The 14,369-nt window shown below is 43.9% G+C and overlaps 2 protein-coding genes across 2 annotated transcripts in view; one reads left to right on the top strand and one right to left on the bottom strand.

Annotated features, from left to right (window-relative positions):
* Positions 1–14,369, top strand: part of LOC138979673 (ER membrane protein complex subunit 2-like) — a 347,725-nt gene that overhangs the window by 142,051 nt on the left and 191,305 nt on the right. The gene's annotated exons all lie outside the window — the stretch shown is intronic.
* LOC138980819 (hybrid signal transduction histidine kinase G-like) lies at positions 238–12,832 on the bottom strand. Its single transcript, XM_070353704.1, has 8 exons — positions 12,800–12,832; positions 12,013–12,099; positions 7,926–8,442; positions 7,335–7,447; positions 6,168–6,601; positions 5,763–5,798; positions 4,512–4,573; positions 238–2,127 (listed from the first exon to the last, which is right to left on the bottom strand). Exons 1-8 carry the CDS (start codon positions 12,830–12,832, stop codon positions 2,018–2,020), a joined length of 1,392 nt encoding a protein of 463 aa, XP_070209805.1. The 3' UTR covers positions 238–2,017.

The raw sequence follows: 14,369 nt of genomic DNA, 5'->3' as shown, positions 1-14,369 counted from the left end.
GTGTGTGTGTGTGTGTGTGTGTGTGTGTGTGTGCTGAGTTTAGATTAAAGATTCGATTTTCTTAAATCAAACAGGGTATGTCTGCTAACATCACAAAACAATACTAAGAAAGATTTCACAACAGTACCAGAACATTTGGATACAAAATGTCAGGACGAATGTACTGGTACGGTGCAGTCGAACTTGCCCTGGCGACCATTTCTTAATAACGACCACCTGCCCATTGCGACCATTTCTTAATAACGACCACCTGCCTATTGCGACCATTTCTTAATAACGACCACCTGCCCATTGCGACCATTTCTTAATAACGACCACCTGCCTATTGCGACCATTTCTTAATAACGACCACCTGCCTATTGCGACCATTTCTTGATAACGACCACCTGCCTATTGCGACAATTTCTTAATAACGACCACCTGCCTATTGCGACCATTTCTTAATAACGACCACCTGCCTATTGCGACCATTTTTTAATAACGACTACCTGCCCATTGCGACTATTTCTTTATAACGACCACCTGCCTATTGCGACCATTCCCACGAATTCCAGATTCTTGCCTAGATAATTCACATTTCTATAACTACCACCTTTCTATATAAGTCACTCACGGTTGGCCCCTTTGGTGGTCGTTGTGGACATGTTGGACTGTAGTATACATATACTCTCCCAAAAAAGAAACTTGACACAACTTTTATTGTTGAGACAATCTTTTTGCAATTCAATAAAAGGGCGATCACCCAGTAAAGTCTCGGTTGAATGATGTTCTTTTTGTGGTTTAGTGGTTAGCAACAATGTGACTGACTAACTTCAAACTGAATGTTGGTGCTTTGCTCTAACATATTAAAAAAAAAGTTTACCTGTGTTAAGTTTTTGTGTGTGGAGAGTATATATATATATATCGTATCATCGTTATGAAGAATCTTCAAGTATATCATAGCATGCGGGTCTCAGCTACGGTACAATGAATTGTCCCTCGCTCTTTGTTCCCACTGAAAATCTTTCCAAATTGATATCTACGGCGGGTAGACAATCTTTAAAGGCCAACTCCGCCTTGTGAAAACAGTGTGCCTCACAGTCTCAGATCTTGTCAGGCTTTTACACTGGATAAGACCATCCCTCCTCTTAGTCACATGCCAGAAATGAACGGCCTGTGTTATAAATGCGTACCGTGTTAATTTTTCAGGGAATTAATTTTGTAAAAAACAGGGGCGCCTTTTTCGGAAATTGATTCATAAAAAATACAACACACCACAGCAAACACAGAGTGTTGTATTTGGTATGTGACCAAGTGGAGGGATGGTCCTTAACCCATGTTAAAGCCTGGCCAGATCTGAGACAAGGCGGAGTCGGGCTTTAACATATTTCAGCAAAATACAGTTTGCTATCGTCGTTTACATGTCGTGTCTTGTTAATCCGTCAGGTTGTAAGAACAAAAGAACAAATTGTTAGAAAAAAACCTACAACAAGCCAAAACAACAACAATAAACACATGTATCGATTGAACATTGGATGTCCCTTCTCTGAGCCATGTGACGTCAAGAGTCCGTCAAAAACTCATATTTGTGCGGCTGTTTGTGTGCGTGCAACCATAAAATAGTAAAGGAATTCCATCTAAAATCGATCGATACATTAATGTAATTTGTATTTTTGACCAGAATAAATTATGACATTTTACACAGATCGAGACAGTCATTGTTCAACTCGACCGCAGGCGCGGTCTCGGAGAAACACTGTCTCGATCTGTGTAAAATGTCATATTTTGGTCAAAGCTACACATAACGTATAATAAAAGCAGATGAACCTATGCGGTCACATGTAGCTGCTATATGTTAATGCCATAGTTGTATACAATTGGTAGAATTCGACTTTGATGTGTTGCGTGTATCCCTAGTCCTAGTCCTAGTCCAGTGATAAGTGCCACTTGCTCTATATCTATACTTTGATTCATTGCAATAGGATGGTTGCTACATGTATACTGCAGCTAAACGTTATCGTGTCGTGTATTGCCACCCTTAATAGAAAGCCTCAGGGGCCGGAAGAGCTTTGTAACCTCCCATTCCTCCATTGCCCATCGTGTCCGATGACGTTATTCCTCCAAATGTTCCGTCATGGATGACGTCATCTGTGGACAATACAATGAAGTCATTTCATGTATGATGTGTGACTTTGACAAACGTAAAGACCTGCTGCAGGAATGGGTTGACGGTGAAAAAGAAAGCGAGAACAGACAAATACAAGTCGCGTAAGGCGAAAATACAATATTTAGTCAAGTAGCTGTTGAACTCACTGAATGAAAGTGAACGCAATGCCATTTTTCAGCAAGACCGTATACTCGTAGCATCGTCAGTCCACCGCTCATGGCAAAGGCAGTGAAATTGACAAGAAGAGCGGGGTAGTAGTTGCGCTAAGAAGGATAGCACGCTTTTCTGTACCTCTCTTTGTTTTAACTTTCTGAGCGTGTTTTTAATCCAAACATATCATATCTATATGTTTTTGGAATCAGGAACCGACAAGGAATAAGATGAAAGTGTTTTTAAACTGATTTGGACAATTTAATTTTGATAATAATTTTTATATATTTAATTTTCAGAGCTTGTTTTTAATCCGAATATAACATATTTATATGTTTTTGGAATCAGCAAATGATGGAAAATAAGATAAACGTAAATTTAGATCGTTTTATAAATTTTTTTTTTTTTTTACAATTTTCCGATTTTTAATGACCAAAGTCATTAATTAATTTTTAAGCCACCAAGCTGAAATGCAATACCGAACCCCGGGCTTTGTCGAAGATTACTTGACCAAAATTTGAACCAATTTGGTTGAAAAATGAGGGCGTGACAGTGCCGCCTCAACTTTCACGAAAAGCCGGATATGACGTCATCAAAGACATTTATCAAAAAATGAAAACAACGTTCGGGGATTTCATACCCAGGAACTCTCATGTCAAATTTCATAAAGATCGGTCCAGTAGTTTAGTCTGAATCGCTCTACACACACACACACACACACACACACACACACACGCACGCACGCACGCACATACACCACGACCCTCGTTTCGATTCCCCCTCGATGTTAAAATATTTAGTCAAAACTTGACTAAATATAAAAAGAAGGACTGAACAACATTTGAGGACAAATAAATAAATAAACATAATGAATAAATCTCAGAAAAGGCGATGTTAAGAAAAGAAAACAACAACTCTGTCAAGGTTTTATGTGTCATGGAAGAGTTGCTTGTCTTGGAAACACTGATGCAAGCAATCCGACGTGACATTAATAGCAAGATCTAGATGTGGCACGTTTCACCACGTGTACGGGAGTCTTCAACGTGTGACGTTCTGGGGGGTCGACGGAGGGACGTGGTGGCGGTCTGCTCTCTGGAGGGGACGCTCACTCAGTCTGGATCCGCGACTTAACAGTCAATATCGTTAGTAGGGGGCATAGTAGGTGGTGGGCTGCGTCCGTTAGCTCGGGACAGACCCACTACTGAACACCGTCGAAGTGACTCAGCAGAAGTACAGTGTCATCTTCCAAGGGTAGCCTACCGCAGCGACCCGACATCCCCCCCCCCCCCCCCTGGAGCGTCTGTAAAATCGACAAGTCTGGCAGCGGAACGGAATTCAGATGTGGATGGAGCAGTGAGTGCAGGGACGGGGCGATGTGAGAGCCACACGGGACAAGGAACAGGTGTAAAAACGAAAAAAAAAAGAAAAAAAAAGTGGGCATTCACTCTTTGACAACCTCCACATCCCCGACATAGTTATTTCCAAACATAGTCTATGAACTCGTCTTGACAGAGTTATTTCCAAACATAGTCTATGAACTAGTCTTGACAGTTATTTCCAAACATAGTCTATGAACTAAGTCTTGACAGAGTTATTTCCAAACATAGTCTATGAACTAGTCTTGACAGAGTTATTTCCAAACATAGTCTATGAACTAGTCTTGACAGAGTTATTTCCAAACATAGTCTATGAGCTAGTCTTGACAGAGTTATTTCCAAACATAGTCTATGAACTAGTCTTGACAGAGTTATTTCCAAACATAGTCTATGAACTAGTCTTGACAGAGTTATTTCCAAACATAGTCTATGAACTAGTCTTGACAGAGTTATTTCCAAACATAGTCTAGGAACTAGTCTTGACAGAGTTATTTCCAAACATAGTCTATGAACTAGTCTTGACAGAGTTATTTCCAAACATAGTCTAGGAACTAGTCAGCCAGCGAGCCAGGGCGATTTAAATGACGGTTTACACAGCAAGCGAAAGAGAGGCCGTCCAAGAAACACCTGGCGACGCGACCTGGAGGCCGACACCAGAAAGATGGGCTACACCTGGAGTCAGATAGAAAAGATGGCCCAGGACAGAGGACTCTGGAGAGCTGTTGTTGGCGGCCCATACCCTGACAGGAGTGACGGGCATTGAGTTGAGTGAGTGAGTTACACAGCAAGGAGGCTATATTTCAAATAAACAGTAAGCGATGATCAACAACAAAACTTACTGGTACTCCAGGCAAAATCCTTGTAGTTGCTTGCGGTTCTTGCTGGGCGTTCAGTGTCGAAACTGTAAGCAAACATACACAATTATGTCGTGTCCATTTCACCGCATTGCCAAATTCGCGGAATCGTTGACATTTTGCCCATTTCGCGTAAGGCCCCCCCCCCCAAAAAAAAATAGGTGTGGTTACGGTAACATAGCCAAACAAAAATAGGGTAGGAAGGTAGGCAATCACTTTTGTTTTTACTTTTTTTTTCTAATGTGTACAAATTAAACCTACTTGACAGGGAAATAAGTGTGCGACTCGGGCGCTTTCGCTTTTATTGCGTAATTTTGCACTCGTTTTCAAGGTTTGTGTGTGTGTTTTTTGACAAATGTAATAAAAAGTTATAGGGTCGGCCCCTAAAAAATAGGGTAGGTCGGGTTACCGTAACCACACCTATTTTTTTTTTAGGCCTAATGAGCAAGTTGCCCATTTCGCGAAAACGGCAATAGAGTGTGTGTGTGTGTGTGTGTGTGTGTGTGTGTGTGTGTGTATGTGTGTGTGTGTGTGTGTGTGTGTGTTTGTGTGTTTGTGTGTATGTGTGTGTGTGTGCGTGCGTGTGTGTGTGTGTGTGTGTGTGTGTGTGTGTGTGTTTGTGTGTATGCTTGTGTTTGTGTGTGTGTGTGTGTATGTGTGTGTGTGTGTGTGTGTTTGTGTGTTTGTGTGTATGTGTGTGTGTGCGTGCGTGTGTGTGTATGTGTGTGTGTGTGTGTGTGTGTGTGTTTGTGTGTGTGTGTGTGTGTGTGTGTGTGTGTGTGTGTGTGTGTGTTTCCCCTCACTCACTCCCCTCTCCCCATCCCCCCCCCCCCAGCGGAATTCGGCAATTCCGTGAATTGGCCATGACACATATATTGTTAGACAGACAGATCCAATGCAGAGACAGGCAGACAGCCATACAATCAGAGCATAACGAGAATTCTACAGTTAACTTTCTCAACAATGATAAAACAGAACTAAATCGATAATTGAGTCTTCTGTTAGGGTCACCACCATAAGCTTGAGCTTGTTGTTGATCCTTAACATGTATTATGTTGAATTATCTATAAATTGTTGAATAAACACTGTTTAAACCAATTGAAGTCTCTTAAGTTATATGTTGATGGCTGGAATTAAAACGTTAGAGCGACCGAAAACAAAGTACTCTAAACAAATGATTAAATTAACGTAAGTAAGATCCTGCTGTAAAAAAGAAAAGAAAAAATGTGTACTTACAAATCATCCCTCGGCTGCACCTTGGCCGTTCTTGGTCTGCAAATTGTTGAACAAATCAAAACGAGTTTAAGAAACTTAAAGAATTATACAAAGCACATTTTCAAAAACGATTTATTTGAACACTCCACGTTTTAAAAGGGGAGATAACACCACCGCAGCAAGCTTTAAAAAGAGTGATATAGAGCGAACAAAAAGCAGAATAGCCCCCACCCCCGACCCCTACCCCCTACCCAGTACAACAACAGCAACAACAACAACAACAACAGCAAAAACAACCAGAAAAGCCTCCCCCCTCCCCCCCCAAAAAAAAACCCCACAAAAAGCAATAACATCAACAACAAACACAAAAAACATAAAGTAATTAAATAAATAATAATGAAGTTTGGATAAATACCATTAACTCACCTGGGATAACAACAGTCGTCACACGAACCTCCAAACCCCCGGCCAGGCCCCCCGCAGTTCATCCCCCGCACGCCCCCCGGCGCATTTGCAAGCCCCCCGCAGCAGCATAGGTAGGTCATCAGGGCCGCTAACCCTAAACCCAACAACAGCATCATAATCGAAAACAGCGCCAAAAATCCATCGTCATCCCAAATGTCGTCAGAGCTTGATTCGGACGCGGCGGTGGTGGCGGTTGTCGTCGTCGGCGTAGTCGTGGTGGGTGTGGTGGTTGTGGTTGTGGTGGTCGTCGTTGTGGTGGTGGTGGTGGTTGTGACGTAGGTCAGGGCGAAAGTGGTTGTGGCGGAACGGGTGGGAGTGCCACCGTCCATGCAGATCACTTGTACGTAGAAATAATTCTCGTATTCCGATTCGGGGATCCGCTTACTGTAGTGAACCTGGTTTGGGAAAAAACAGGCATCCACAATTCGTTATTTTGTGTAAGGAAAGGTGAGGTGAAGTAGGGTGAGGTATGGTAAGGTAGATAGGTAAGGTAAGGTAGGGTAAAGTAAGGTCAGGTAGGGTGAGGTAAAGTCAGATAAGGTGAGGTAAGGTAGGGTGAGGTCAGGTGAGGTAGGGTAAGGTAAGGTAAATAGGTCGGGTGAGGTAAGGCCGAGGTTGGGTATGGTAGATAGGTAGTGATGTCAGGTGCTGTAAGGTAAAGGTTAGTTGGACAGGAAAGGTATGGTATGGTAAGGTAAGGTAAGGTAAGGTAAGGTAAGGTGAAGTAAGGCCAGGTCAGGTTAGGTCAGGTCAGGCAAGGTAAAGCATGGCAAGGTAAGGTAAGGTAAGGTATTGTAAGGTTATATATTGTCCTGTGAGATTACCCTTTTTTCCCTTGGGACGCGAGCTGCCATTGAGTGTGTCGATCGCTATATCCATTGTTTCCCTTGGGACGCGAGCTGCCATTGAGTGTGTCGATCGCTATATCCATTGTTTCCCTTGGGACGCGAGCTGCCATTGAGTGTGTCGATCGCTATATCCATTGTTTCCTGCATGCATGTGTGTGTACGTGTATATTCAAAGCTTTCGCTGTGCACTTTGGATCTTTAACATGCGTATGCAAGACAAGAAGGTGGCACATTCTCGGGCTGTTAACGTACTTTATCACATGATGAAAGTTTTCCTAACCTGACCATCGGAGAACACATAGAAGTAGCTGGAACCGCCACCTGATTTAAATGTGACGTCATTGTTTGGTGACGTCGCATCGTCATCTTCAGCGGTGAATTTGGCTATTTGGCCTAAACATAATCAAGACTGCTTCGTTAGCATAATTTTAATGTACCTATGTATACAATATGATTACAATGATGAAGAAGACAAAGAACAGAAAGAGTATAATTTATGGAGTATATTTCAGGCAGTACGACATTTATGTAACTCTACGAAACTTCACAATAACAGCTTTAACAAAACTGCTCGCGCACATTTACACCTTTTTTCTTTCCCTCTCTGTCTCTCCCTCTTCTCTCAAACGTGCACATAACACTCAAACACAGATGTACTGTCTCTCTCTCTCTCTCTCTCTCTCTCTCTCTCTCTCTCTCTCTCACACACACACACACACACACACACACACACACACACACACACACACACACACACACACACACACATAGAAGCATTCCACCCCCCCTTCCCCCCAAATACACAACAACAACAACACTACAATATTAAAAACTTTTTTTTTAAGCAAACACTGAAATAAATCACACCCACCCAGTGCCGTCCCTTGGTTTACAGTCAGCGCTTGAGCTCCAATATTAGTAACCTGACACGTGTTGTCATTGACGTCAGCAACAGTGACCGTGATCTGACTCGTTGCCGTACACCCTTGGGGGTCCGTGGCCTTTATCGTCAGTTTGACAATTTGCGGCTTGGCGTCCATGTCATTGTCGACGTCATAATCCACAGCAAACGTCAGCTGATCCGTTTCGTCATTGTACTTAAAGTTGTCGCTGTAGGTGCTTGACACCAAGCTGAAAGTTAGGCCGTAGGGGTTGTTTGGGTTGAAATTGTAGTTGTTGTTATTATTGTTGTTGTTGTTGCAGTTGCTGGTGTAGTAGCCTTGGTTGTTGTAGTAGCCGTTCTGATTGTTCTGGTAGTAGTTGTTGTAGTAATTATTGTTGTTATTGATGATGTTGTTGCTGTTGACGCCGTTGGAGGGTTGGTTGTAGTAGTAATTCAGGTCAGGGTCGGTCGCGCTCAGGCCAAGTGTGCACTGAGATTCTTCAGCCTGAAAAAAATTAAAGAGATGTTTATTTCGAGAGATGTATATTTCGTACATTTGAACGTTCGGAACTTTTCAGTCGCCCGGCCCCATAAAGTGTAGCTTCTCAACCCATGAGCTATCGAGGATTCGGGCTTGTTGCTGGGTGGTTATTTGTTTGGTTGCTGGGTGTTTACCGAAAAATAAACACCCCTTGCAGATTACAGATGTAAAGAAGCAGAGGGGGGAATACGTGTGTCATATGGTGTGGGATATGGTGATAGGGACTGGGTGGCTGAGTGGTAACGCACTTGCGCTCGGAATCGAGAGGTTGCGTGTTCGACCCTGGGTCAGGCCGCTATTTTCTCCTCCCTTTCCTAACCTAGGTGGTGGGTTCAAGTGCTAGTCTTTCGGATGAGACGAAAAACCGAGGTCCCTTCGTGTACACTATATTGGTTGTGCACGTTAAAGATCCCACGATTGACAAAAGGGTCTTTCCTGGCAAAATTGTATAGGCATAGATAAAAATGTCCATCAAAATACCCGTGTGACTTGGAATAAAGGCCGTGAAAGGTAAAGGTTCGCCTAACAGGCTTGAGGTTTGCTGGTCGATGTGAATGCGTTATATATTGTGTGTAAAAAATGTTTGTTTGTCTGTCTGTCTGTAAAAAATTCCATTTCACACGGCAGAAATTAGTATGTAAAGCGCGGAGAGCACAGTTAATTGTGGTTCGCGCTATATAAGCTCACCATAATAATAATAATAATAATAATGGTGTCTGAGTGTTGTAGCAAGAAACAGCTCTAGATTAAGGGGGCGGTAGCTCAGTTAAAGAGTTCGGGTTCGGGCCGGGACGGACGCGGGTCAACTTTATGTGCAGACCCAGAAACGGAATCCATGTCCCACCCCCTGTGTCACCACAATGGCACGTAAAAGACCTTGGTCATTCTGCCATAAGTGCAGGTGGCTGAATACACCTAAACACGCAGACACCTGGGTAGCGCGACTCCGTTGCTGCTAGCTTTCCACTGGGAGGAAGCGACCCGAATTTCCCAGCGATGGGACAATAATGTAATGAAAATGAAAATGGAAAATGAAAACGTGTGCTGGAACCATGACAACCGAGTGGAAAGCAGCACACCAGGGGTGGCCAAATCTAAAACATTTTACTCGCCAGCCGGGCGAGTAACTTCAAGAAAGTCACCAGCCCGGCAAAAATGTTGCTAGCCCGGTTCATACCACAGTTGATCTGCAGCGTTTATATGGCTTAAAAACTCGATGTTACAACCAAAGGTGTTGCATTTGACCAGAATTTTCATTGGCCAGCCAGGCGAGTTGCCAGGCGGTTTCTACGAGCCCGGCGAATTTTTTACTCGCCCCAGGCGATCGGGCGGACGATTTGGTCATCCCTGCACACACAGAGCTTAGCGTCTCTTCGCAAACACCCCAGTCGCTGAAAGGTCAGGTTATTGATTTGGTGCACAGTTTACCCTGTTTTCAGTCGCTGAAAGGTCAGGTTATTGATTTGGTGCACAGTTTACCCTGTTTTCAGTCGCTGAAAGGTCAGGTTATTGATTTGGTGCACAGTTAGTGTGGTTGTTTACCCTGTTTTCAGTCGCTGAAAGGTCAGGTTATTGATTTGGTGCACAGTTAGTGTGGTTGTTTACCCTGTTTTCAGTCGCTGAAAGGTCAGGTTATTGATTTGGTGCACAGTTAGTGTGGTTGTTTACCCTGTTTTCAGTCGCTGAAAGGTCAGGTTATTGATTTGGTGCACAGTTAGTGTGGTTGTTTACCCTGTTTTCAGTCGCTGAAAGGTCAGGTTATTGATTTGGTGCACAGTTAGTGTGGTTGTTTACCCTGTTTTCAGTCGCTGAAAGGTCAGGTTATTGATTTGGTGCACAGTTAGTGTGGTTGTTTACCCTGTTTTCGTGATGTTGCACAATTAAAAAACAAGTAAGGTAAGTTGTTCGAACGTTTGTTAATGACAAAAAAAGACCGTTTGGTCGATATTTTTTGTGACTGTAACGTATTTTTTTTGTCAATAACAACTTACCTTTCTTGCTTTTTATATTTAGTCAAGTTTTGACTAAATATTTTAACATCGAGGGGGAATCGAAACGAGGGTATGGTGTATGTGCGTGTGTCTGTGTGTGTGTCTGTGTGTGTGTCTGTGTGTGTGTGTAGAGTGATTCAGACTAAACTACTGGACCGATCTTTATGAAATTTGACATGAGAGTTCCTGGGTATGAAATCCCCGAACGTTTTTTTCATTTTTTTGATAAATGTCTTTGATGACGTCATATCCGGCTTTTCGTGAAAGTTGAGGCGGCACTGTCACGCCCTCATTTTTCAACCAAATTGGTTGAAATTTTGGTCAAGTAATCTTCGACGAAGCCCGGGGTTCGGTATTGCATTTCAGCTTGGTGGCTTAAAAATTAATTTATGACTTTGGTCATTAAAAATCGGAAAATTGTAAAAAAAAATAAAAATTTATAAAACGATCCAAATTTACGTTTATCTTATTCTCCATCATTTGCTGATTCCAAAAACATATAAATATGTTATATTCGGATTAAAAACAAGCTCTGAAAATTAAATATATAAAAATTATTATCAAATTTGTTTTTTCGAAATCAATTTAAAAACACTTTCATCTTATTCCTTGTCGGTTCCTGATTCCAAAAACATATAGGTATGATATGTTTGGATTAAAAACACGCTCAGAAAGTTAAAACAAAGAGAGGTACAGAAAAGCGTGCTATCCTTCTTAGCGCAACTACTACCCCGCTCTTCTTGTCAATTTCACTGCCTTTGCCATGAGCGGTGGACTGACGATGCTACGAGTATACGGTCTTGCTGAAAAAGGGCAGCTACTTGACTAAATATTGTATTTTCGCCTTACGCGACTTGTTTATTCTGAGTTTTGGAACGTTGGCAGTGTAAGGAAACGCTGCTGTTGCTGAGCTTTGGTTCAGTTTTGTGTGTTGCATGTAGTTGACTTATTTGTACTTTGTGGGAAAGTACCGATATTATATTTTGTAAACACAATATTTATGTTTGGACGAGAATGCAGGGGAACTTTCTAGTCCTGTCAAAACAAGTTGTTTACCACGTTGTTTTGAGCCGTGGGTTCGTGGCGTTCGCTCGGATTAAATGCGTCGGCGCTTTTGATGTACGTCATAGAGAACGTCACTATTCTAGTCCATAGACGGCTCGTATAATGTAATTGTATCGTGTTCGGTCTGGAATATTCTCGAGATTGAGTATTTGCTATATAGGCCAGCGCGATTTGTATGTAAAAAAGCTTCTACTTTGAGTTCTGCTACGATGTGCAGTTGTATGTATGGAATGCTATATAAATCCTCGAACTCAATTTGACGAGTTGTTTTCTGCTGCTGCGAAGACGGGCGACGTAGAATAAAAGAACACAACTATACGACATTTGAGAACTTGTGGCAATCTCAAGTGTCGTGTAACAGGCAGTCTCTTTGCTTTTTGGTTTTTTTATGATGTTGCACGCATAGTGTTTTAGTAGTAATTCTGAATAGGTTGTTAGCCTCATGCAAATACAAATAAGTAAGGTGGCAATGACGTACAGCCGATTCCTCCAGGTTGCAGTAGTACATGGTCTGTGGAAACACTGGGGCCTCCCATACGTTCTTCACGTTCACCGTCAGCACGCCCTGAAACACACAAGGAAATACAGTGACATCTCCTAGATAAGAACCCCCCCCCCCCCCCCCCCCCTCTGATTTAGTTAGAGACCACGTTTTCTTAGATTTTTTGTTCATAACCTCAGTAAATTTACCCCACAATTTTAAATTAATACCTGAAAGTAAAGGGGGACGCACCCGTTGACAGTCATTAATTGTTATGCATTGGACGGGCGTAGTGGCGGGGGGGGGGGGGGGGGGGGGGGGGGGGTAAGACGTCGGCCTCCTAATCGGGAGGTCGTGAGTTCGAATCCCGGTCGCTGCCGCCTGGTGGGTTTAAGAGTGGAGATTTTCCGATCTCCCAGGTCAACTTATGTGCAGACCTGTTAGTGACTTAACCCCCTTCGTGTGTACACGCAAGCACAAGACCAAGTCCGCACGGAAAAGATCCTGTGATCCATGTCAGAGTTCGGTGGGTTATAGTAACACGAAAATACCCAGCATGCCTCCCCCGAAATCGGCGTATGCTGCCTGAATGGCGGGGTAAAAACGGTCATACACGTAAAATTCCACTCGTGCTCAAAACATGAGTGAACGTGGGAGCCTAAGCCCATGAACAAAGAAGAAGAAGAAGAAGAAGAAGAAGAAGAAGAAGAAGTTATGCATTGCTTTCTGACCTCATTAAATCCAGAACTGAGAAAGGAAACTCCATCAACTATACTATACTCACATCAGACGTGACGTATCCGTCTGACGTCACCATGCTATACTGACCTCAGTCGTGACTATCCGTTTGACGTCAACCCTGCTATACTGACCTCAGTCGTGACGTATCCGTCTGACGTCACCATGTTATACTGACCTCAGTCGTGACGTATGGGTCTGACGTCAACCCCGCTATACTCACCTGTCGTGACGTATCCGTCTGACGTCACCATGCTATACTGACCTCAGTCGTGACGTATCCGTCTGACGTCAACCCTGTTATACTACAGTGTTCTAGATGATCGAACGTGTAGCAAAGACCTGTACGCGTACGGGTAGATATTGCGTCACCCGTGACTCACTTTTTTTCTCCAATGCTCCAAATGCATATAAAACTCAGAGGCAAAAGAAACGCAAATGCTGCAGTGAAGATGGGTTACCCATGAATTTGAATGTCGAATTAATTATTTCGGGTTAACAATAACAAGGAAACGAATTGACCGATACAAAAACCATACGGAAAAGTGTATTGGGATGAGAGCATGACGTGCCATGTTCCACTGAACACTGTTTGAAGACTGTTGAAAGTCAATAGCGTGTTGCTCCTCCCTGGGCGTTGATGACTGTGGCGCACCTCCGGTACATGGAGAGGACGAGGTGATTAATTTGCTGCTGAGGGACCTGAGCCCACACCTGGGTCACGGCAGCACGCAGTTCTGCTGCTGTGCGGGGTCTCCGGGCAAGGGCATTAATCCTTCTTTGCATGATGTCCCAAAAGTGTTCGATTGGGTTGAGATCCGGAGATCGAGCAGGATGAGGCAGAATGTTCACGCTGTTGTGACGCAACCTGTCCTGGGTAGCACGTGCAGCATGGGGACGGGCATTGTCTTGCTGGAACAGGCAGTTCCGGTACCTCTGGACAAATGGAACCACATAGGGACGCAGGACTTGATTGATGTAGCGGTCTGCATTGACACCATTCCCACGACCTTGGCCGACGTTCTGAAAGACGACAGGTCCCACTCGCTAATTGACACCAATGGCGCCCCATATCATGACGCTGGCACCTCCCCATCGATCATGCTGCAGGGTGTTATTGTTAGCAAACCGCTGTCCAGGTCTTCGCCAGATCCGGACACGCCCATGGCCAGGTTCCAGGCAAAAGCGCTTCTCGTCCAAAAAAAAGAACCCTCCGCCAGTCCCGATGGCACCAGTGGGCATGTTGCTGGGCCCAGGCTAGACGATCCAGGCGATGCCGAGCTGTCAAGACAGGACGTCGAGCAGGACGCCGATTTACCAGGTTCTGCCCACCAAGGCGTCGGCGTAGAGTTCTGGCACTGACGGGTTGTCCATGCACCCCAAATGTGTTACGGGCTGTGTTGGCGGCAGTTTCGAATGCATCTCGCTGGTGTTGATGGACAAGATGGCGATCTTGTCGGGCTGTTGTTACCCGGGGTCTGCCACGTCCTGGTAAGTCGCAGGTACTGTTAGTGGCATGAAAACGTTGCTGCAGGCGATAAACCGTGGTGACATTTACTCCAAATGCCCTAGCAACTTGCTGAACTGATTGTCTGGCATCAAGTCTTCCGATCGCC

This window comes from Littorina saxatilis, linkage group LG11, assembly GCF_037325665.1.
Source record: "Littorina saxatilis isolate snail1 linkage group LG11, US_GU_Lsax_2.0, whole genome shotgun sequence".
Lineage (NCBI taxonomy): Eukaryota > Metazoa > Mollusca > Gastropoda > Littorinimorpha > Littorinidae > Littorina > Littorina saxatilis.
The sequence above is the reverse complement of the archived record's forward strand: the minus strand, read 5'-3'. Positions and strand labels throughout refer to the sequence as shown.